The sequence below is a fragment of the Rhinolophus hipposideros genome, assembly GCF_964194185.1.
Source record: "Rhinolophus hipposideros genome assembly, chromosome: 11".
NCBI classification, from domain to species: domain Eukaryota; kingdom Metazoa; phylum Chordata; class Mammalia; order Chiroptera; family Rhinolophidae; genus Rhinolophus; species Rhinolophus hipposideros.
In genome coordinates this window covers 74,255,765-74,279,905 of record NC_138057.1, presented here as the reverse complement: position 1 = coordinate 74,279,905, position 24,141 = coordinate 74,255,765, and the positions used below count along the sequence as shown (strand labels likewise).

The following is a 24,141-nucleotide window of genomic DNA, read 5'->3' as shown; positions in this document are numbered from 1 at the left end:
GCATCGCGGGGTCTCTGTCGCTCGGGTGTTCGTGCCTGTCGTCCCGGGGTCCCCTCCCCGTTAAGCAGCGCGGTCGGGGTGTCTCGTTCTCGTCTCGGCCCATCTCCGTGTCTCTCCCGAACTGTGAGCCTGTGTCCCCCGGCCCTGTCAGATCCCAAAACACTCGGGCCCCGCCGCGCCCGGCTCCATTGGCGTGTCCCGCGCTGCCGAGCCCATCCCGTTTTCTCAGAACCGGGGTTTTGTTCTCCGATGAACGAATCTGGATCGAGACACATCGAATGCGAGGGTCCGCGCTGGGGCTCGGCGCGGGCAGCGAGGGAGGCGCCCCCAGCCGGGGAGGGGAGCGCGGGGCCGGCGCGGGGCGCGCGGGGGCTCTCACGGGCGGCTTAGCGCGGGGCGTCGTCCCAGGGGCCACAGGCCGGGCAGCACGGGGGCGCCGGGAGCGCACGGCCGCGGGGCCGCACACCCCCGGGACTCAGGTCTGCGGCGCCGCCGGTCGCCGTCCCACCTGCGTTGACCTGACCCCTTCCTCCCTCCGCAGACGGACGCCGCGGGCATGGACTATTCATACGACGAGGACCTGGACGAGCTGTGTCCCGTGTGTGGGGACAAGGTGTCGGGCTACCACTATGGGCTGCTCACATGCGAGAGCTGCAAGGTGAGCGGGCCGCCGGCCGGCAAGGGGCGCGCGGGGCGGGCAGGCGAGCGCAGGGGAATGCGGGGCGAAGCCCCGCCAGGAGGTGCAGAAGGGTCGCCCCCCCAGCTGACTCCCCTCTCCCTAGGGCTTCTTCAAGCGCACGGTGCAGAACAACAAGCACTACACGTGCACCGAGAGCCAGAGCTGCAAGATCGACAAGACGCAGCGCAAGCGCTGTCCCTTCTGCCGCTTCCAGAAGTGCCTGACGGTGGGGATGCGCCTGGAAGGTGCGCGCGCCGCCGGGGCCTCCGACCCCGGGCCTCCGACCGAGCGGGTGTCGGGGGTGCGGTGCGACAGGGGAGAAGGGGGGGCGCCGCTTTCTGGGGCCCGGCGGCTGGCCCCTCACGTGACAGTCCCGCGGATCTCTGCCGGACAGGGGTAAAACCTGGCCTCGGTCCGGCCCAGGGGGGGGATGCATGCAGGCCCAGCCTGGGTGAGCTGAGAAGTATCTGAAAGTGGACCCCAGAAAGAGGAGCCCTCCCCAGCCCTTGAGCGGGGTGGGCTGCACTGGGCAGAGCCCCGCAGAGCTCTTCCCTCTGTGAAAAGTTCTGCGACACCCACACTGACTTCTAGCACCAACCAGAGCAAGTCCTCTTGGCTGCTCAATACCTTTACTGGAGTTCAAGTTCCAGTGCCACCACTTACCGGCTAGGCGACATTAAGCAAGTTCCTTAACCTCTGAGCTGCAGATTCCCCATCTGAAAAATGGGCTTCGTTGCAGTGCCTTCCTCGTTGAGTTAGTGAGAGAATTGTGTGGAAAGCTCCTAATATCGTACCTGGCAAGCAGCAAATGCTCAACGGGTTAGCTTTATTACTATCAACATTCTTTACGATGTTATCTATCCACCATCACTGCCCAGCCCTCACTCATCCAGCCTGCCCATCTGATCATGTGTTCATCCATCCAGAGGATTCACTCAGTTCATTCACTCAGCAGGCAAGAATTCCCACCCTGTTTTTAGCCAGACCCTGAGAGGGCTTGGGACTGGAGAACAATCGCCCCCACAGGTCTCAGGCCCATTCTTGCCTCCCTACCCTCAGCCCTCAGTCCTCAGGAAAGACTCAAGCTCTTTGAGGGTGGACAGTTGTAGGCTTCCACCCTGCTGGCCTCAGCTGGGCTTTGCGCCGAGCAGGCAGCTGTTGGCTAAAGATTTTAAACAACATGGAAGGAGAGCTGCAGACCACAAGTTCTGTCACAGAGGAAGGACTCCTGGATGCGAGGTCTCCTGTCCTGTCCCCAGAGCCCAAGTCCCCAGATCCAGGTATCCAGGGGCCAGGAGAGATGGTTATTGTGAGCAGCATAAGCCCCTGAGCTTTCTGAGGAAGGCAGCCCACCCCTGTGGCAGAAAGGCTGGCTGGGCAGGCCCCCAAGACACATCCCTTGCTGAGCGCTGCCCTCTCCCTCCTACTCTCCCTTCTCCTGGAGCCCAGGGTAGGGTATTGTCTGAATAGGGGCTGGGGCCACACTGCAGCTGCAGAGATGCAACATTTGGGTCTAATTGGTGACATATTCGTGTCCAGGTAGAGAGACATCTGGTCAGCAAGGGGTTTCTTCCCCCAGCACAGAGCCTGAGCTAACTCTAAACTCAGGTTCAAATTTGAAGGCAAATTTGAGTCATTTTGCAACAGGGTTTTGACAGATATTGGGACCCAGGTGTGAACAAGGCTGTTCAGGGCCCACTTCCTGTCACCAAGTCCCTGCCATGCCCTGTGCCCAACCTGAATCTATTGGTGAGCCCCCGAAGCTCTCAGCTTGGGTCACATGGCATGGTACCGTTCAGCAAGATGAGAGTGGGCAAGAGGCAGGACATCTTGAGCAAGGACAGTGGATTCTGCCTGGGTGAATCCAAGAATACTTCATGGAGGTGGTGATCTGAGGGCTGCGTGTTCAGCAGGCAGAAGAGAAGGAAAGGGTTTGAGGCAGAAGGAATATCAAAGGCAGGGTAAAGACGAAGAGGAGCAGAGAGATGAGGAAGGTGGAGTGGAAAGAACACAGGGTCTCATGAAGGAGACAAGGCCTTGAGCACCCGGCTAAGGAGACTGACTTCACCTAGACGCAGAAGGAGCCATGAAAGCGTATTGACTTAGGAGCCGTGAATGAGTAGCACAGTCAGATCTGTTTGGGAAAGATCTGTGCGTGGGGCAGTACAGAGGGTGGCTTGGAGGGGGTGAACCTGACCCTTGCCTCTGTCCACAGCTGTGCGTGCTGACCGCATGCGGGGCGGCCGGAACAAGTTTGGGCCCATGTACAAGCGGGACCGGGCCCTGAAACAGCAGAAGAAGGCACAGATTCGAGCCAATGGCTTCAAGCTAGAGACAGGCCCCCCAGTGGGGGTGCCCCCACCACCTCCTCCCCCACCGGACTACATGCTGCCCCCTGGCCTGCATGCGCCAGAGCCCAAGGGCCTGGCTTCTGGTCCACCTTCTGGGCCACTGGGCGACTTTGGGGCCCCAGCACTGCCCATGGCTGTGCCTGGCACCCACGGGCCCCTGGCCGGCTACCTCTATCCTGCCTTCCCTGGCCGTGCCATCAAGTCCGAGTACCCAGAGCCCTACGCCAGCCCACCGCAGCCTGGGCCACCCTACGGCTACCCAGAGCCCTTCTCTGGAGGGCCTGGCGTTCCCGAGCTCATCCTGCAGCTGCTGCAGCTGGAGCCAGACGAGGACCAGGTACGGGCACGCATTGTGGGCTGCCTGCAAGAACCGGCCAAAGGCCGCCCGGACCAGCCTGCGGCCTTCAGCCTCCTGTGCAGGATGGCTGACCAGACCTTCATCTCCATCGTGGACTGGGCACGCAGGTGCATGGTCTTCAAGGAGCTGGAGGTGAGTACCTCCTCCGACCTGGCTGGCAGCTGTAGCGGGGGTGTCCTCTTGGCTGCCCAAGCCTCAGTGTCAGTCACGCCTTGGACAGGGATGTCCTGCCCAGACTTCAGGCAGTGTCTGGGGACAGGGAGGTGCTGAGTCGTGTTTCTGATCCATCACAGCCTTCCCCGCTTTCCCCCCATTCCTCACTCCCCCCTTTTCTCTCCTTCTCTGTTTCTTGAGTCTCTATCTCTCACAGCCTCTGCTTCTTCTGTCTCTGCCGCTGTTTCTTTCTGTTGTCTCACTCTCTCTCCCTGGAGTGCTGTTTCTCAGCTTCTCTGTTTCTCCAGCCCTTTCAGCCTCTGTCTGTTTTTCTCCTAGTCTGTGTCTGTATAGGCACTTATCTCCCTCTTCCTCTAAGATCCCGGGCTCCCAAAAGACTAGCTGAGTCCTTAGGAGACTGTCTCTGGCTGCCCCAGCCCAATGTCAGGGGGAGCGTCCCACCCACCCTGTTCTCCCATTTGGAGAAGCTACTGATCCTCGTCAGCCTCACATGTCATAGATGGAAGTCTGAGTGTCTCAGAGTTTGGGATGATTATGGGCCTTCTCCTTCCCAGCTAAAGTGAAGGATCTTACTTTCCCTGCCTCTCTCGTGTGTGATGATTTGTCGCATGTGTAAGTGTGTGTGTCTGTGTGTGTGTGGCGGCAGGGAGTTGAGGGGGAGAGGAGAGAGGAGATGGCAGGGCTGGCCACTGATCTTCCAGATGAGGCCGACTCTCTACTGCAAGGTCTTCCATCCTCCTGGGTTGAGGAACCTATGGCTAAAGTAAGCAGGAAAGCATCAGGAGAAAATCAGGCCAGACAGGAAAGAATTTTCCAGTCATCCCATCTAGTGGTTTGAAGGGCCCAAGGCTTGGCAGCTGCCCCTCTAGTGCCCTGGCTGCCTATGATCAGGGTGTTCTACTAACCTCAGAGGCCCCCCAAGCCCGGTCAGGCCCATCCTCTCTGGCCTGGGCACAGGCCCTCTTTAGGTCAGGCCAATCGGTGTCTGCCTTTCCCAAGCCGGCCCCGCTGGCTGTTCCGGGGCTGGGTGTAAACAGCGGGACCTGTTGCCCTCTCTGCTGGGGCCACTGCAGCCTTGAGCAGCATTGTCAGTGCTGACGTCACTTGGGCCTGGGCTTCCTCTAGGGGCAGGTGGCCGGATGGGCCGGGGGCACTGCCTGCTGGGCTGGGCATACAGGGGAATAAGGTGGGGGTGGGCATCATGGGCTGGGGGCCTGGGTTACTCTGGGAGTCAAGAATTGGTGGTGATGGCTCCTGCTTCTACTGTGGAGGGCCAGTCTTGGCTGAGGCCTGGGGATATGCAAGGTGTCATGGGGTGGGTTTTCTCACCCCTGTCCCTTCTGTGGGCCAACTTCATGGGTAGGACAAAAGGCAGAGTCTTGAACAATCCCAGATGGATTGTTCCACTCATGGCTGGAGGCACTGGTAGGAGATGAGGACCCTTGGGTTGGTTGCCAGCTTCCCCTCCAGATTTCCCATGAGCCCCCTGTGCAGCGGGAGGAGGAACAGAGCATTCCCAGCCTTCCAGAGCCCTGGATCCAGGGGCAGGGCACTTCCTCTGGCTGCCTTCCTAGTCTCTCGGGGTTTTTCACGCAGGATGGGAAGGGCTTTTGTCCCAGCTTTGCTGAGTGTTTTTTCCTGCCTCTGGCTTCTCTGTGGTCCAAACCTTCCTGCTTCCCCTTCCCAGAGTCTCTGAATTGAGCCCAGGAATATGAACCGTGGTCACCAGCCCCTGTAAAGGAGCCTTGCAGATAAGTACCAGCCCAGTCCTTAGAGGGCTCTCATCAGCCATATGGAACTTCTTTCCTACTGTCCACTGAGTCCTGGACTGGTGTCTGTTTGCAAAGCCAGAGGTGGGGAGGCAAAAGAGGGGGAGGAGTGCTGAATGACCCTGTTCTCCCTTTTGGCTGACCGTTCATCATCCCCTCACCTCTGGACAAGATGTACATCTTAGCAGAGAGCAAATGGGCTCCCTAGCTTTGAGAGTGGGGCAGCCCTTGGGCTGGGCACTGGGGACACGGAAATGAATTGAATCCAGGAGTCTGCCAGGCTAGAGGAGGAGACAATGCCGATGCAGGGTGCCCAGGGCTCTGAGAGCAATGGAAAGGGGCTGCGGGAGCCCAGCAGGACAGCAAATGGCCCTAAGAAAGTTAGGGAAGTTTCCTTTGATCTGTGCCTTTCCAGAAGGCAGCCTGAGAAGACTAAGGCGTTCCAGGAAGTGGGAACAGCATAGGCTAAGGCCCGGAATGTGGAAAGGCATCATGTGTCAGGGGTTCCAGGTGGTCCTATGAGGCAGGGCTGGGCAGGTTGGCTGGTTCAGAAGCAGAGCTTGGACCAGGAGTGGGTCCTTTGGCAGTGGGTGATGGACAGCCTACCAGAGCTGGCTGAGACCCACATCCTCTTCCCAGAGGCCCACTCAGCCCTCTGATGCTGATGTCTTGATGCCCAGGGGAAGGCCTGGGGTCTTTGCTGAGCTGTCAGGGATGCTAGGGGCCCAGATGTTGGCGCTCTGGATGCCCTTTGGGGATTCTCCTCCTCCATCCTGTTTCCCAGCTTGGATGTCCCTCTGCCTCTATTTTTCTATCTCACGCATCATCGCATGTTACATCTGACAATGGCGCAGAGTTAACAGCAAAGACCAGAATCAGGGAGGCCTGGGTGCAAGTTCCAGCTCTGCCACTTACCAGGTGTGTGACTTTGGGCAAGTCACTTGACTCTTCTGGGCCTCAGTTTCCTCATCTATAAAATGGGGGGAGTTGAAATAATATCCTCCTCGTAGGGTTGTTGTAAGGATTTAGTGAGCCAGGACAGGTGAAGAATTTAGCATGGGGTGCAGCACACAGGAAGCATTCAGTAAGTGGGAGCAGCAGCTGCGTCCCTCTTCCTGTCTTCTCTGTTGTGAAACGATTTATTCTGTACTTGCAGGTAGTATAGAGGCCTGGCTGGGAAGCATGAAAAACAGATACATTGTGTCCATGCGCCTCTGAGCACCTAGAGTTCTAGGAGAAGATGGGGCCCACTTGGCCTGGGTTTATAAAGCAACTTCATACCTGCCAGGTGGTAGAAACCACCTGTACCTGCTGCTCAGTGCGGGGCAGTGTGTAGGCCCAGGCAGTCAGCCTGTGTGAACAGTTCCCGTGAAGGACAGGTTGGGAGCATGCAAGCTAGGAGGTGAGGAGTGGGAGGCAAGGGCCAGGAGTGCCTAATGACCCATCGTGACTTCAGTTCGCCCTCAACGTCCAGCTCCGAGGCCCTCGATTGGCAACAGATTTAACTGCTCAGATATATGGTTTCATTTAAGCGGCAGTAACTCTGTCAGTCCTAGGCTGAAAAACGACGGGCCTGCTGACGACTCGGCCAGGAGAACTCCGTGGCCAGCCCGTGGCATGTCAGCCACTGGAGAATTACAGAGCCTGCTGGCCTTCGGCCGCCAGACTGATCAGACCCCAGGGGGCTCCAGAGGGGGGCCTGCTGGGAGGGAGGTCAGCTCTGCACCCATAAATACCCCGTCTCTGAGGCAGGCTGCAAAGTGTCAAGGCTCCTGGAAGATTTGTGGCAGACAGCAGGAGGGGTGGGTGGCTGGTGGGCCAGGCAGAAGGGCCAGGCGACAAGGGACCCCAGGGCCTGGACTACAAACGTCCTTGTTCCCACGACAGCAGGGAGGCCTGGGGCCAGAGGGGGAACATTTTACATAGGGAGAAACCTTAGGGAAGGTGAAAACCAACCCTCTTTGGTTAAGTGTGCCTCTTAGCCACCTGCTTTCCTGTGGAGAGGAGCTGGCAGCTACGGCCCTCTGGTTTTCTTTTAAATAGAAAGAGAAGTGTGTGTGTGTGTGTGTGTGTGTGTGTGTGTGTGTGTGTGTGTGTGTTTGTACACGAGCTCATCTGTTTGGGGAGTGTTTTGGAGTTGGGTGTCTTTATGTGTCCATCTGTCCATCTAGTGGAAGAGCGAGTGAAAAGTCTGGCAGGAAAGATTGCTTGGCTGGGCTGTGTGGGAACGCAGGCCGGAACATCGTCCCCAGGCGAGCCAACCACGGCCCACGGAGCCCTTACAACGGACATCCCCGTGTCCACACATTTTCTCTAACCAAATGAGGGAGGATTTATTTTTCCCACTCTCAGAACAGGAAATAAGGGCAGAGAAGGATGTGTGACTGGGCTAGAAATAAAACAAAGGGCACTGAGCACCAAAGCTCAGCCACCATATTGCATCTCTCTGCCCCTATCAGCCCCGCTAGGCAGGGCTGCCCCCACTTCTGGTGCCTGAGGTCTGGGTACAGAGTCTGCTCCCAGGGCTTGGCCAGCCGGGTCACGGTGACCCCTTCTGCTTTCTCCCTAAGGCTCAGCCTGCTTATCTCCTAATTCTCCCCCTTATCTTTCACTCTTCCACCTCCCCACCCCCTGTTCCTTCAATCTGGGCACAAGTGCATCTGCTCCCGAGGCCCTCATGGGTGGGGGGCAGAGCCGAGCCCTGCATGTCCTTCCTCCCGCTTTGCCTTCATCTGGGTCGTTGAAGGTGGGCCATTTGACTCCCAGGACAGGTCCCCACCCAGCATACCCCCCCTCCCCCCCCCCAAGACCAGCCCAGTTGGGGGCATTTGGGCAGAGCCTAGCTCCCTGTGTGTTACGTGAGGCGAGCCTCTGTTTCCTTATCAGGAATACGGGCAGAGTGTCGCTAGGGCAGGGTTGTGGAGTCCTGGCTGTACAGGGCCCAGGGCCTGGTCATAGGCTCACCGAGCCTCACCTCCTTTGGACACTGGTGCGGTGCCTCCTGCTTGCTCTCTGTGGTCTGGCTACTTCTGGGGGAGAGATAAGGTGAGATAAGGAGCAATGTCTTTGTGAATCCCCAGCTCGGGTTCTTAGTCTCTCCTGGCCCCTCAAGCACAGGCTGGCTGAGGCTGAGCCTCGGGTCACCCTGGCAGGGTTTCTGCTCTGACTGTAATGGGGCTCTAGGAAGAACCTTCTGCCAGAGAAGAAGGAGAGGTGTGGGTTCTTGACGCCGAGATGAGGTGAGGAGGGAGGATGGGAGGTGGGGGACTCAGAGCAGGATACAGACTGACCCTTTCTCCTGTCTCAGCATGTGGGCCGGGGACGGGGTAGGCAGGAGAGGCCTGGAGGAAGCCTGACTGTGTCCACCTACTCGCTTTGCTTTTTGTCCATTTTTTCTCTCCCTTTGTCTGCCTGAGGACAGGTCCCAGGGCTGTCCCCAGGAGAGGAGAGGAGCAGAGGGGACGAGGGGGCTTCTACCCCCCAGAAGAGAGTTCTTCGTTAGGCCTGGGACAGTTGCACTCAGGCCAGGGGCTGCTTGGACCCCTCTGACCTCCGGGTTGGGGGTGGTTCCTCTGTGCTCTCTGTGCATGTCTTGGGGAGCACATATTTGTTCACCAGCTGCTCACTGACCCCTCCTATGGGGGACGAGTCCTGCCTTCCCAGACTCCACAGGTATTGGGGAAGGCAGAGGCATGAATACGTGCCATCAGATGTTGCAGGTGCCATGTCCAGAGGATGGGGAGAGCACCAAGGAAGGAGGAAGGATTGGCAAGGGTTTCATGGGGGAAGTAAAGAGTACGCCGTGAACTCCTGGGTGGCAAGAGTGGGTCTTATTCCACCTAGTAGCTAAGATCATGCATGTGAGCAAGACAGAGCTGTGTGATCCTGGGCAAGTTACTTGACATCTCTGGGCTCAGTATCTTCTCTCCATAGACTGGGGATAACCACTATACCAACCTCACAGGGTTGTGGAGCTGCAGTGCAACGAGTGTTAGCTATCGTGGTTCGCATTTACTCCCGGACAGGGCCAGGAAGGGGCCCAGGTCATGTGACCAGGAGGTAATCTGCTGGGTAGGTGGTGGCTGGCCGATCAGCTGCAGAGGCTGAGAGGGACTGGATCTGTCCCGCATCTTCCTAGGATGACCTGCTGTGCCAGGAGGGTTAGGATTTGTCACTGTGGGGAGCTGGGGACTGAGGGTGCCAGCCCTGGCCCTAGCCTGGCTCTCTGTGACCCCGTGAGGGTCCCTCGCCTCCCCAGGAGGCAGATTCTTCCTCTGGAAAATAAGGGTTTAGGTCCGGGCCTCCCTCAGGGCCTTCTGGCTCTGGCACCCCACGGTTCTGAGTCCCACACACCACTGGTGTGTCCACTCTCGCCGTGCTGGGGCACATCGGTCCTCAGAGTGGAGCCCCCTCAAGGCAGTCCCCTCTGTGCACTGCGGGCCCCGACCGCAGCCCAGGTGTTCAGATCTGCCTGTTGTCACTTTTCTGTGGCTGCTTAAGATGCCAGACCACCGCCACCTACCTGCTCACTCCCTGGGATTGATCTCAGGCCTCTTTTCTTGTCCTGAGCCTGAGAGCTCTGCATGAGGCTCAGGGAAAGCCCTGTTTCCTCTTCGTGGCTTGTTTTTTTTTGAGTGATCGAGGCTGCTAGAGATGTGACCACAGGACAAATGGGCACATGGAATACATTTGAAGGAGTCCTTCACAGGCACTTCCGTAGACATTATGCACAAGTGCTTGTGTGCTAAGCCACCTTTTAATACTTTGCCCACTTTACAGATGAGAAAACCGAGGCCTAGAAAGGTTACAGAACTTGCTTAAGGTCATACAGCTTGTAAAAGGCACAGCTGGGGCCTGAAGGCAGGCCCATCCGAGTCCTGGGCACCTTTGCTGGACCCTCTTATTATGTTGTTAGACCCCTTTGATGAACTAGACAGATGGGCAAACTGGACACAGAGAGGTTAAGCAGCTTTCCCAAGTCACATACTCAACTGAGCCTCTGAACTGAGAGTGGGAGAAGTGAGAGGAAGGTCCCTGACTGGGCCCCGCTGGACCTGGTGTGCCTCTTCCTTGCAGGTGGCCGACCAGATGACACTGCTGCAGAACTGCTGGAGTGAGCTGCTGGTGTTTGACCACATCTATCGCCAGATCCAACATGGCAAGGAGGGCAGCATTCTGCTGGTCACTGGGCAGGAGGTGACCAGACCTGACGTGCCTTGCCCTGCCCCCACTGTGCACTTCCAGAATTCTGAGCCCAGGAGAGGTCCCAGGCTTCTCCAGGGCTGGTCCTGAGCACCCCGAATATCAGCCTTTTCCCCCAAGTTCATGCGGTGGGACAGCAGCTCTAATCAGCTGAGCGAGGCCTGGCCTGGTCAGGGGAGGCTCTTGGAGTGGCACTGGATCTTGAGAGAATAACTAGGGGGTGGTCAGGTAGTGAAAGGTGCTGGGGTGCAGTCCGCACCTCCACCATAGGCAGAGGGAAAGCGTGGGCAAAAGCTCCGGAAGGGATGTTGAGAACTCCCGAGCCACCGGGAGCCACTGGTATGCTGGACTGTGGGTTTGGGGAGGCCAAGTGGGGGTGAGACAAGCTAAGAGATAAAGCTGGAGGGATTGCTAGGGGCTGGGCTGGGTAAGACCTTGCAGGCCCTAAATCCTGAACGAGTGAATGAATAAATGAATGGGCAGAGGGGTCTGGGCCCCAAAGAGCGCAGTCAGAATTTGGGCTCCCCCCTAGAGCAGGGAATTAGAGGCACAGACACTCCTGAAATGGAGCAGGGAGTAAGGGGGTAGGAGTGGTGGTGAGGGGGGTGGGGGGAAGGGGCTTCCAGTGGGGAAGGGCGTGGCCAGGTTTGAGGAGACCCCTGAGGGGCAGGATGGCAGGTAAGGAGGAAGTGAGGCAGCCACCCACCACGCAGAATGCTGGGCACCTGGGGGCACCATTCAAGCGGGAGGACCCCCAGCTGGTGAGAGCAGGTGCAGGGGAAATGGAGGGAAGTAGAAGGGAGACTGAAGACCGGGTCTAGCCTTATGGGAGGAACATCACGTCCCGGGCAGACGTAGAAGTCGGCGTGGGCTTCACAGGTGCTCTGGTGGGGGTGGGAGACTGAGGCCCTGCCCTCCAGCCCCTACCTCCATCCCAGGCCCTCTGTCCTCTGTCCTCATCCTCAAGCCTCACCCTGGGGGTCTTGGGCCATCCAGGGCCAGGGGAATGTTGGTCCCAAGGGTGTGACACTGAGGCCACCTGTGAATTCCAATGAAGAGTCTGAGGTACGAGTGTGTGTGTGCTGGCCCGTGCCAGCATGCAAGTGAAAGTGTGAGGCCGAGGGAATGTGTGTGTGTGTGTGTGTGTGTGTGTTTGCCTGTATTTTATTGTGCACATAAATGTGTGGGTGTGAAGACCTCCCTGTCACCAAGTCAGTGGGAACACACACGTGGGCGTGTGTCTGTGTTGCCCTGTAATGTGACCATGCAAGGGGTGTGTGTGTGTGTGTGTTCACGTCATAAAGTGGCTGGACGACCCTATGAGTGTGTCCATGCGTGTGTGTGAATGTGAGCTGAAGTGAGCCACGTCCTCAGCCCGTGTCCATGTGTGGAGCCCCAGGCAGTCCTGTGGTCATGTCCACACGTATCCCGGCAGACCTGCCCCGCTCCTGCCTCCACACCCAGCAGACACGGTATTTGCTGCAGACGCCACACAAAACACAAAAGCAGCTCTTTGTGTGTGAAGGACCCTTCAGCTCTCCTTCTGCACCCACCTGCCCGGTGTCGGCTCTGCTGCCACGGGGGCCCTCAGCTGGGGGCGGGCAGTGTGAGGAGGCCTGGGAAGGCTGGGCCCTGGGTGTCAGGGCCGGGAGGGTTCCTGGGGCCTGAGGAGATGCTGCCCCCACCTGGCTCAGCTCTATGGCTGGGCACACGGACCCCCATCCTCCGATTGGCACTTTCCACTCACACCTTCCCAGTCCCTGATCAGAGCTCCTGCCCCACCCTGCCCCCCGCTCTGCCACCCTGACCCCTGTGGTCTGCCCACCCAGGTGGAGCTGAGCACGGTGGCTGCCCAGGCCGGCTCCCTGCTGCATGGCCTGGTACTGCGGGCACAGGAGCTGGTGCTACAGCTTCACGCGCTGCAGCTGGACCGCCAGGAGTTCGTCTGCCTCAAGTTTCTCATCCTCTTCAGCCTCGGTGAGTGGGCTGAGGGAGGCCTGGCCCAGCTGGGTGGTTCCAAGGGGGTAGGCCGGTGGCTGGGCTGGCATTGAGTCCCCAAGATGGGGCTATGCGCTGGGGCCTTGCTGGGGCAAAGACCTCTCCCTTAGTGAACAAGGGCATGAGTGGACCTGGTGCTTAAAACGCGGGTTGCTTGCTTTCTGGGCCTCAGTTTCTGTTTCAAAGTCCAGAAGGCCAAGATAATGTCACAACCTAGCGCATTATAGGATGAGGCCCCCTTCCTAGAATCTGGTGAATTGCCGGCTGAAAGCCTGAGAAAAGTGCCCATGCCACCTCCAGATAATGCACAGGTGGTTTCAGGGGCTTCTGTTCCCTGGCTCCCCTCCTGGGGTCCCTGTTTTTCCCAGTTTCCTGCTACACGGAGGGTCCAAATTCTGAGTCTGAGCTCTTTGGGACCCAGACCCCTTTGCCCATTCATTCATTCATTCATTCACTCTACAGACATTTGCTCTGCCTTGCACTGGGGATACGGAATGAACAAAAAAGACCCAAATCTCTGTCTTCAGAGAACCGACCTTCTCTTGGGGAGAGAGACACTGTGCATAAAATGATTAAAATACATAAATTAGTAGAATGGTTAGTAAAACGTATAGCCTGGAAGACTGCAATAAGTGCTAAGGAGGAAACTGAGGGAGCAGAGGGCGAGCCCAGCCCCCAGCTTGCTCCACTCCCAAAGGCCCTGGCGTCTCTCTTCCATTGCCTTTCCAACCCACCCAGCCAGTGCCAATCCAGTCTCTACCCTCCCTCTGGGCTCTCATCAGGCTGGCCTCCTGTCCTTCACCCAACAAGCCATCTTCTGTGCCCAGTGATGCCACAAACACAGAGGTTTTCCTTGCTCTCAGGTTGCTCCCAACCTGGGAGAGGCCTCCGGCCAGTGCCATCATAGCTGGACCAGAGAGATGGGGAATCCAGGACAGGGAGTGAGGGCTCTGCCTGGAAGGCTTCCTGGAAGAGGTAGATCTGAGCAGGGTCTTGGAGGATGAGTGGGAGTTCACTGGGGAAATAAACCTTTCAGCAGAGATGTAGGTGGGATGGAAGGTTGAAACAGAGGGCTACGAATGTCTTACTGGAGAAGAGGGCAGATAGAGACACTGTCTTTGTGGCAGGTGGCATCATAGCCACAATCTGGCAAGAGATTGCCTACCCAAGAGTTGTGGGAGGCAGAAACAGAGGGGAAGAAAGGGGCTGGGAGGGGGTAATTAGTGACGTGTTCTTTGTGGGAAGCCCAGTAGTCCGGTCATGAATGGGCCTGTGTGCCTGGGCGGGGTCTTCTGACTCAACAGGCTGGTAGCTGGAGGGCTTATCTGCAAAGCTACAGAGGTTGGTAGGGGCATCCATGGGGGGGGGGTGCTGAATCTGGGGCAGCCAGTTAGGAGCTGTGGCCTGAGGTCTTTAGAGGAGCCTCAGGGTCCCAGGCCGAGCTGGCTCCAGCTGGGGGAAGCCCCCACCTTCCTCTGTGTCCTAATCTTGTCTGAGAGCTGCTGGGCTCTGGGATTCTGGGACTGGGTCTAGCCAAAGCCATGGATGGCTGTGCTTGCAGATGTGGAGAACCCAGGAGTTAGGTGTATGTTTGTACCTTTGTGTTTGTATCTTTGTTTTCACACGTGCAGGCTGTGAAGTTTTACATGTGCAGCTTGTGGTTTTTATGTGTCACGTTGTGTGAAGAATCTGCGTGTAATTGGGGAGGGGCTGGGTAGGTATGGAGATATGAGGAATGGGTGGCGCTTGGGACACATAGAATTGGAGTGTGGGATATAGTGTGGTCTGGGTGGTTTGTGAGGTGCGACGTCTTGACACAACCACCATCAAGAGGCCGCCAGGGAGGTCCTGAGGAGGGTGGGGTGGAGGGGGGGCCACGAGCTCCCCGACTCCTTGGCCAGGGCTCTATCTATCCTTGGGCAACCCCTGCAAAACAGGGACCATCTTTCGGTTTTCCAGACTACTCGGGACCTGAGACACAGCCTGTGGCCCCCAGCCCTCTTCCTGCAGAGCCCCCGCACTGGGGACTTCCAGGCGCAGCACAGCTCTAGCCTCTACCAGGTGCTCTGTGTAGGACTTGTCCTCTTACGGGGTGTCCAGAGGACAGCACAGCTGAACCCAGCTCTCTTCCCTGGGTCCAGGCAAGGGGCTGTGCTCATGCGTGCCCAGCCCCCCTTCATGCTAAGCTTGATCCTGTTTTCCAGAGGAGGCAGCTGGGGCCTGAGCCTGGAGTATCCACAGTGCTTAGCTGGAGCAGGCTGGAGGGGTGGGATGGAGAAGGAAGAGTGTGTGCACATGTGTGCACGTGGGTGCCCGGCCGGGTGGGGCAGTGATTAGGAATGGGGACTAGGGACAGACCACTTGGATTCTCGATCTGGAGTCTCTTTTGCCCTTGAGCAAACCACTCCCTTCTCTGAGCCTCTATTGCCCCATCTGTAAAATGGCCATCATAGTAATCCTTAACTTGCTATGAGGATTTAATGAGAGAACTCCCCAAAGTGCTCAGCACATGGCCTGGCCCTTGGAACGTGTGTCAGTATTGCCTTCATTATAACCATCATTATTAAGTTGATGAGCAAATGAACAAGTTAATAATAGAAAGAATGAATGAATGAGTCAGTCTCCATCTCTATTGCACGCTGTGTGTCTGGCACAGTGCCTGGCCTTTTGGGGCTGAGGTGGGTGAGGGATTGCTTAGCCCCGCAGGCCAGACATTCTAGTGAAGTTGGGGTATGAGGAAAGGAGGAAGCCCCAGGACCTGGCCTGCCCAAACTCGTGGGAGAGCATTGAGAGAGGAGACCAGGTAAGTCACGGAGGCCATTGGCTGACAGGTTCCAGGTAGAAGAGGACCCTGAGCAGTTTGATGTGATCAGGGTTGGGCCAAAGAAGAGACACCAACTACACCTAGGATATCAGGGAAGGCTACTTGGTGGAGGGGCCTCTGAGCTGGGCCTTGCAGTATGAGTAGGAGTGTTCTGGGTGAAACAAAGTGAATAGCAGCAAGGACATTCCAGACTGAAGGAACAGCTTGTCCAGTGGTATAGGAGAATTCTGAAATGGGGCTGTGGGGCAGGGAGAGGGGGTAGAGGAGGCTGCTGAGCTGTGCAAGGCCTTGAATGCCAGGCTTAGATCTTGAACCTTCCCTGGGGAAGGGTTTTCAGCAGGGGGGTAACATGGTCAAATTTGCATTTTAGAAGGTGCTTCCAACTGCAGCATGGGAAAAGGATGGCAGGTGGCAGCCCAGAACCCTGTGAAAGGCTAGACCTCGGGCAGGGGTGAAGTGACCAAATTTGGGCAAGATGAGAAGGAAGATTTGCCCAGAGTCTGGAAGGTGGGAAGGGACTCCTTCTATGACCACCATACCTGGGTTCCCAAGGGAACTGGGGAGCGACGACCACTTACCCACAGACCTCTAGCTTGCATGCTGGGAGTCACCTTTAGGGCAACACCTCCTTGGGCTGGGCAGCCTGAACCCCTGTGGTGACTGTCTCCCTACTCCACCCACCCTACCCTGCTCTCCCCCCCCCCCACACTGCCCTCCAGCCCACTCAGCGCCTCCTTCTCGCCTGCCTCCGCAGAAGGGTGCCATTTGGTGTCTAAATAGCCGTCTCAGGCAGGCGAGGAGGCAGGTAAGGAGGTTTAATTAAAATTAGTGCCTCTCTCCTGGCAATGACGGTGTTTATGAAGACGGGCCCGGCTGGCATTGTTCTGCAGAGGGCTTAATCGAAGCTTGATGGATTGACCTAACATTCGATTTCCTGACTTCCATTGAGGCGGCGGCAGCAGCGTTCCCTTAAGCGTTTGCAATTTACCCACTGCTCCTCGCCAACAAAAGGCGGCCTGAATAGCAGCCCCACTCGAGGGGCCATTGTGCGCGGGGGCGCCTGCCTGAGTCACCGCTATTGGGACAACATTCTTTATGCCTCACTGGAATGAAAGGATTATTCAAATATTCAATTAAACCGTGAAAAGGGGGCTTTTCTGAGAACCTGGGGGGCCCCAGCTCCGCAGAGCTAGCGGGCTGCTCTCTGAGGCGGGGGTGCCATCTCCCAGCCCCCTTCCCCCTCCCACCTCCAGGATTGCTAGGAGCTGAGCAGGCTTTTCTAGAGTGTACCCATCTCCAACCTGTGGTCGCTCAGGGCCCCAGAGCTGGGCACACAGATTAGGTTGAGTTCTTGGGTTCCCTGTGAGGAGGCAGAGATTAATTTACCTCCATGTTGCAGATCACAGGAAACTGAGGCTCTGAGAGGGGAAGAGACTTGCCCAAGTTCACCCAGCTGGAGGTAGAGCTGGGATTTGAAGCCCTGACACATTAAGGGGGCATCTCAGGTTTGTGTATCCCTGCTCTGATTGATGGAAGAAGGGCATGGAGTTTGGGATGTCGGCTGTGTCACTTCCATTACTCCACAGTCTTCACACAGTCCCTTTAGATGGGGGCACAGGGAGGCTGGGAGAAGGGACGGGACTTCACCATGGTGTCCTTCACGGTGAAGACAAAGTTGAGTCTGCAGTCCAGAGTAGCCTCTGGGGAAACCTAGGACCCCAGGGAAGGCCCTTGGATGGCTCTCCTGGATCGGACGAACTGCAGTGTTCTTAGATCCAAGCTTGACCCCACCCCGCTTACCCACAGGGTTTTGGAATCAGAGAGACCTGGGCTCCAATCCGGATTCTGGCATCTATTGTGTGTCCCAGGCACGCCCCACCGTTTCTGCACCACAGGGGTGCCCTTTCCTGCTTGTCTGGGCGTCTGCAGGGATTAACTGAGCTGGGAGCAAGGTGTCTAGTTGGTGCCCAGGAAACTGGGTCCGCTTATACTGTAGTTGTTGGGGCTTAATTAGTGAGTGTGTTTCCCTCCCCAGCCCTGTAGCCTACCTCAAGGGCAAAGCGGGGGATCTCTAGTCTGTAGAGAGAGAGCTAGGGACCCATAGAAGTGCTAGGAGGGGGGCTATTCCTGAAAGCTGTCCCTGTTCTGCACCCATCTCTTGCACTCCACTCTACTGTCCCTGGTGCGTGCTACCGAGAACAGTAAATCCTGGAAAAGCGGAGGCGCGGGGCCTCTAGGCCCCTCCCACTCCTGCCTCTACTGCAGCGTCCTAGCCAGTCTTCCCCTCCCCCCCAGCTGTTTCCTCTGGGCCCCTTTACTGCTGTGTGGCTTTGACCTAGTCCCTACCCTTCTCTGGACCCCCAGCCTCCTATTGTGAATTGTCAGAAAACAATGTCAGGAGACTTGCCCTAGTCCCAGGGATGGTAGGGGGTAGAGGGAACAGTATTGGGATGGAAAGAGGTTGGGATAGGGATGGAGTTAGGTTGGAGGGGGAGCTTCCTATGACCTTTGAATGAGTCTGGAGCAGGTCAGGCAAAGGAGCAGGGCTGCTATGAACAGTTGGGCAGTTGTTCACTGCACAGGGAACCTAGGCAGGGAATGTGAAGGGGCTGAAATCAAGCTTGTGTGCCCCTCACCAAGCTGTCTCTCTGTGGATAAGGGGGCACTTCTTTCTTATTGACACAAAGGTGCCTTATGGCCTAATGTCAATCCTGAGGAGGTGAGGAAGCAAATGACCCTGGCTCACTTATTAAAGGAAGGAGGGGGGCTGGGAGTGGGAGTGGAGGATCGGGGCCAGATCCTGCCATACGCCCCAGGCCGGGCTCGGGTTTCCTTAAATCCGACTTTGGACAACACAGGCCTCAGCGCGAGCGTTGGGGGCGGCTGGGGATCAGGGTTGCCAGGAGCATGAAGCTCTCCTGGCGCAGTGGGTGTTAAGAGGGATTAGACAGGCCAAGGGCTGCACACGCTGGGCTCCCAACTCCTCCGCAGCAGTAGGCCTGGGGTGGGGGGGGGGGTGGACCGGAAGTGGGTGGACAGCCATTTTCTGAGCTGCTGGACGCCACATCCCAGGGAAGGCCAGGCTACGATGTGGGGAAGAAGGCCCGATTCTGTGGGTTTCTGTTGACCCTCAGCCTGCAGGCAGGGCACCGGCTGGAGATGCTGCCCTGGAGCTGAAAGAAGTCTGTAAGTTCTGATGAGGACTTGTGTGACAAGAAACTGACCCTGTTGGGCACCCCTGGGAGCCAAACACCTGCATAGGACCCTGCACCCAGCTCTCACCCTGCAAAGTGGGCATGACCCCTTTCATAGAGGAAGAAGGCCTTTCAGGTCAGGAGGGGGCAGGGCACGGGCCACTGCTCCTAAAAGGTGGGGCTGGGATTTGAACCCCCATCCATCTCACCCCCAAGACATTTTATTTTTTGTCTCTTCACTGGACCTCGGGTGTCCAGGGGTGCGTTGTTCACACTCTTCCATTCATGGCATGAAGGATCATTGGTTCATGTGCAGCCAACCGACCTCCACTGCCTCCCATAGGCAACCTTCATGTGTCACTTGGATCTTTTGTTTGTCCCTGTTCTTACTCAGTGTGCCTGCCTGCTTTGTGTACTCACGCTTTAATTTATGTAGAGATCTTTGTTTTCTAGACCTCATTCTGAATCTATCTGTTTTGCTTTATTTCCAGTCAGCCCCATGTTTTTAAAGATCCACCCATCGCTCTGTGTTATGTCTGCTCCATTACTGTCCACTGCACAGGACCCCCAGGGGGGGCAGCCACCACATGGCCATCCAGGCTCCTCCCCATCATCATAAATACTGCTGCAGTATTTATGGCCCCATGGGAGAACCTCCTTGTGGTACTGGAGCCACTTGATTGATCAGAGGGTAGACCCAAGGAGCGCCTGTCGCTGTTCAGAATGGGGCCACCAGTACACATGCTTCACAGTTGTGAGATGGGACCCTTCCATTCACAGTGCACCTCTCTGGTGGTTGCGGCGGGGTGGTGACATTCATGGGAATGATGGCAACAGGATAGTTTTGACCATGGGGATGGGGATGGTGTTGATCATGGCCATGGTGAGAGAAGTAAGAATGGTAACAACTGACATATCGGGACTTATTGCTGTTGTGCCAGACGCTGTTCTTCTGAGCACTGTCCATGTGTCAAGTCCCTGAATTCTCCCGACAATCTTGTGAGGTAGATAGCACTGTCACCCCCATTTTCAGATGAGGAAGTTGAAAGGTTAAATAACATGCCGAGGGATTCACCTGGTGGGCTTGGTGGTGGGGGAGGTGTACCTTGTGACCACTGTGATGGCAATGGCATTAATGATGGTGACAGGTGATGGTGGCGGGCTGGTAGATGGTGGCAGTGTGTGTTGGTGATAACCACAGGGAGGGTGGTGTTGGTGGTTGCTGCTGATGGCGGTGTTCAATTATGGTGATGACGGTGATGGTGACAATGGTGGTGACAGGAATGATTGAGGTTTGGTTGATGATGGCAGCAGTGGCCATGTTTGGGGACAACATAGGGATGCAGTATTAGTGAGGGATGATGGTGGGGCAGTGTTCCTCAGCCATGGCGGTGACAATGGTGATGGTGACATGGTGGTGACGGGGGTGATGGGGAGATGGTGGTTGCATCGTTGCTGGTGGCAGTGCCCATGTCTTTGGTGATCACAGGGATGTTGGTGTTGGTGATGCCCGTGACTGTTGATGATGTGGTGGGTTGGTGATGGTGACGGAGCTCCTCCCTTTGCAGACGTGAAGTTCCTGAATAACCACAGCCTGGTGAAGGAAGCTCAGGAGAAGGCCAATGCCGCCCTGCTTGATTACACCCTGTGCCACTACCCGCATTGCGGGGACAAGTTCCAGCAGCTGCTGCTGTGCCTGGTGGAGGTGAGGGCACTGAGCATGCAGGCCAAGGAATACCTGTACCACAAGCACCTGGGCAATGAGATGCCCCGCAACAACCTGCTCATCGAGATGCTGCAAGCCAAGCCGACGTGAGCCTGGGCTGCGTGGGACCGGGACCTGGGCCGGGGGACGGGTCGCAGCCACCCCGCGGCCCTCCAGATGGTTTATTTGATTATGCCGACCCAGGAGCCCCACCCTGTGGGCCTCTGCCCCTGAGTTCTCTGAAGCCCTGTATTTGGGAAGTGGGTGAGGGTGGGCAGGGCCTGGCTGAGGTGGGGTGGCCCCCTAGCCACTGGCACTGCCACTCAGAGTGCCCCAAGGAGGTGGCTGCTAGCCACCCCTCTCCCTCCTCCTGCTCCCAGCTCCCAGCTATCTGTCCTGGAGTCTGGAGCACCAGGGAGGAGGTTGGGGAATCCCTGGTGGGCCTCAATGTCCTTTGGGTCCGAGGTCATCCCTCCTTCCTCTCTTGGAAAGAGAAGCAGAAAGAAGTTGAGTGGGCATCATCTGGTTCTGGAGACCCCCTCAGACGGCCCAGGAGGGAAGCCTTCTGTTTTATAAACTAGGGATAACTGAGTTTGCAAAATTGGACAGGGACAGTTAGGCCCTGGAGGACATTGGGAGTCTGGTTAGGACAAAAAGACCTCCTCCTTAGCCCTCTACCCCATTTGACTTCTGCAGGGGAGAACTTTGACACGTTATCTGAAAAGAATTTTGCTACAATCATCTTTCTATCCCTCTCCTACCAGAGGAGAAGTTTGGCACAATCAACATTCTAGCCCAACTCGCAATTGGCCAGCCCAGGCTGGTATTTATTTGCAAGGCTGTAGTCAAGAGGTTATTTGTTTTGTTTGTTTTTTAATCTAGATACTCCTTGAAAGGTGTGTATGTGGGGGGTAGGGGACAAATTTGGGGATTGAGGCTGGGGTTTGGGGATTAGCACCATGTACGGCCCATGGTTTCTCCTCAAACACCCTCATACCACGTACCTCACTGGTGGAGCGGGGTCATTATTTCTGAGCCCTATTACAATCCAGAGAAGAGCTGTTGCTTGCCCCCCACCCCACTCAATGAACAGCAGGATGCCTTGTGCGGGGCTCTGAGTCTCTGTGGGTGGGAACATGGGTGACCTTGGGGAGGGTGTATGGGTCTACAGATGAGGGACATTGCCAATAAGCCCGTCCCTCATTGGCCACATCCCATTGGGTCCCTTGCTGCAAACCCTTGAAGTTGGGCCTCAACTCCCTGCCCTTTGTCCTAAAAGACACTCTCAAGGTCAAGGCACTAGGGAGAGGCCTCGGCTGTCCTCTATCCCCGGGCTGGACATCCACTGCCTGTCCTGCTTTCATGTTGCTGTGGCAGCTTGCGCTGAGCCTGCCCAGTTGGAGGTGACTGGGTATCCCTGCTTCCCTGCTTTCCACTGCCCTGTCTCAGTCCCCACCCCTGCCCACTGAAGTGTGTGTCCCCACCAAGGCCGGAGACCCACAGCCCCAAACAAGAAGTGCCCTTAAGAATCTCCCAGCCCCTGCAGCCCTGGAATAAATTTTGCAATTAGTTTCCAGCTACCTTTGGCTATTTACATTCTGGGGCCAAAGCAGACCTCCTACCAGGTTTGGGTAGTCTAGGGTGGTGCAGTGCTCTGATTGAGATGGAGGTGTCATTCGGATAACCTTTGGTTCAAAACTCTCGGGAGGCAAGATGGGGTGTGTAAAGGGAACCAGGCACTGTGGCCCCTCCTCATCCCTGGGACCCTGCCGTACCCAGGAGGCCTTGGAGATGCTTGGGCCTTCTGGGGCCTCAGTCTCAGTGCCACTCTGGCAGTGAAGTTCAGTCGCCATCTTGGGCAAAAGGGAGCAATTGTTTAGTGAGCATCTACTGTGTGCCATCCCTTATCTCATGTTCCTACAGTGGCCCAGTGAGGCAGGAGTTGTAATCCAGGAGAGGCACTTGGCAAGTGCCCCTCAGTCAATGATCTGCAGGAACAGATTCAAACCTGGGTCCACTTGCTTTGAAAGCACTGGCCCTGTCCTCTGCCCACGGGGTGGCCAGCTACAGGCCCCTGGCCCAGCCCTCGAGCTGATTCCCTTGCATCCCCCTCCCCCACCGCATGGTGGCAGCAGTGAGCACGGCCGACATCTGAGGTGGTTTCCTGGGCTCCAGATGCCTTCCCAGGATTTCGCCTACCTTGGCAGTCTTGTTCCATCTGTTCTTCGCAGCCCCAGTTATGATATGAGGAAACTGAAGTACAGAGGGGTGAAGTAGCCTGTCCAAAGTCACACATTTAGAAGGGACAGAGCCATCGCCCTACATCGCCCTGACCCATCTTGTTTATCCCCAGGGCCACTTCTGATCCACCAGCCTCTGTGCAAATTAGGAAGAGGTGCCCCCTCTAGGCCGAGGAAGCCTTGGTAGTGGCTTTTATGCAAAGGAAGAAGCGTCCCTTTTCCTTTTGGCACCTTGAGAAGTGAAACAGATACCCTGGTTCCTGCCTCTGGGGGATGTCCTGTTCTGTAGGAGGTTACTTACTGTCTTAATCAGATCATAATCCAATGTGATACGTCATGTAACTGAGCGAGGTAAGGTGAGGAGTGACTGACTGTGCTCCCGGGGGGGACAGGAAGTCTTCATAGAAGTGTCATCCAAACTGGCTTTTGAAAGATTCCCGGGAGTTTACCAGTTAGACAACTGTTGGGAGTCCAGGCAGAGGGAACACTGTGAGCAAAGGGAGGGAGGAGTGTCAGCCAGTGGTGTTTGGGAACCCAGGAAAAGTTATTTGGGTTGGAGAGTACAGAGAGTGTGTTTGGGGAGGAAGGGTATGAGCAGGTGGAGGGGAGACTGGAAAGGAGTCCTGGGTCCCCATCCTTCAGCCCCTCCTCCCACCAGTCCTTAGTAGTTTGGGGGGGAGGCAGGAGCTCTTTGGAGATGAGGGGAAGGAGACAGAGGACACTGCAAATGCAGGCAGTAGGGACCACTAAGCGCCCCTCCCAATTCAGCTTGGCCTGATACCCCCATTCTGCAGATGATGAACTGGGCTTCAACAGGTTCAACAGTCCCCCATCCCCAGAACTAAATACCCAGAGTTCTGTCCTTGCATGGTGGGTCAGCCCCTTACCCCCCTAGATTTTGTCCCAGACGCCACCCAAGCAGGACTCAGGGTGGAAGCAACTTCTCAGGTCGTGGAGGGAGCGGGGCAGCCTGTACCTTGCTGGGTCTTAGGGCTTCTGCTCACAGCCCTGCCCGACCTCCAACCACCCACGTCTGGGGTGGCTCTCTGCCTCCCCCAGGGAGGCTGCTCTGACGCTCCTCAGCTGTGCCTCACCCTCTGGCCCCAGCAACATTCCAGCCAGGCTGAGGTCAGCAGGACAGTGAGCCTCTGCTCCGAGTCCCAGCCCTGGGTGCCCCTCAGCCTGGCCCTTTGACTTGGGCCTCCCCTGGCACCAAGCCCTAACACATCGTCACTGTTCCTCACCTCGGCCCTGACAACGTTCTACCCAAGAAGAGACCGAGACTCAGCGAGGAATGTGGCCTGTGGCCCCAGAATGGGTAATGGCAGGACCTGGTCGCACAGCCAGACTTGGAGTTGGGCTCCTCGCACAGCATGACTCTCCTCAGACCTGGAGCCAGTCCCACCTGCCCCAATGCCTCCCTTGAGCAGTCTGCCTAGGTGGCTGCCACTCACACTGACTGCCACCCCATCCCCCTGTTACCCGGCTGGGGAGATCCAGGATTAAGCCACGACCTGTTCAGTTTCCTCCTCTGCACAATGGGGTGATGGTGCCTCAGGGCTGAGGTGAGGACCTGTGGTTTGAAGGCAGTAAAGGGCTCGGCACCAGCCAGGTACACAGTAGGTGCTAAAAAGTGTTGGCTGCACC

At 56.9% G+C, this 24,141-nt stretch overlaps 1 protein-coding gene across 1 annotated transcript; it reads left to right on the top strand.

The window, feature by feature from the left end:
* Positions 1-549: 549 nt before the first annotated feature.
* Positions 550-21,090, top strand: NR5A1 (nuclear receptor subfamily 5 group A member 1). Its single transcript, XM_081066894.1, has 6 exons — positions 550-658; positions 783-924; positions 2,895-3,520; positions 10,408-10,527; positions 12,363-12,510; positions 20,118-21,090. The coding sequence occupies exons 1-6, from the start codon at positions 557-559 to the stop codon at positions 20,363-20,365; spliced, it is 1,386 nt and encodes a 461-aa protein (XP_080923020.1). The 5' UTR covers positions 550-556; the 3' UTR covers positions 20,366-21,090.
* Positions 21,091-24,141: the final 3,051 nt, after the last annotated feature.

Coding starts and splice junctions, on each gene's coding strand:
- NR5A1 (XM_081066894.1), top strand. CDS start 557: ATGGACTATTCATACGACGAGGACCTGGACGAGCTGTGTCCCGTGTGT. Junction 659..782: donor TCACATGCGAGAGCTGCAAG/GTGAGCGGGCCG, acceptor CCCTCTCCCTAG/GGCTTCTTCAAGCGCACGGT. Junction 12,511..20,117: donor TCTCATCCTCTTCAGCCTCG/GTGAGTGGGCTG, acceptor CTCCCTTTGCAG/ACGTGAAGTTCCTGAATAAC.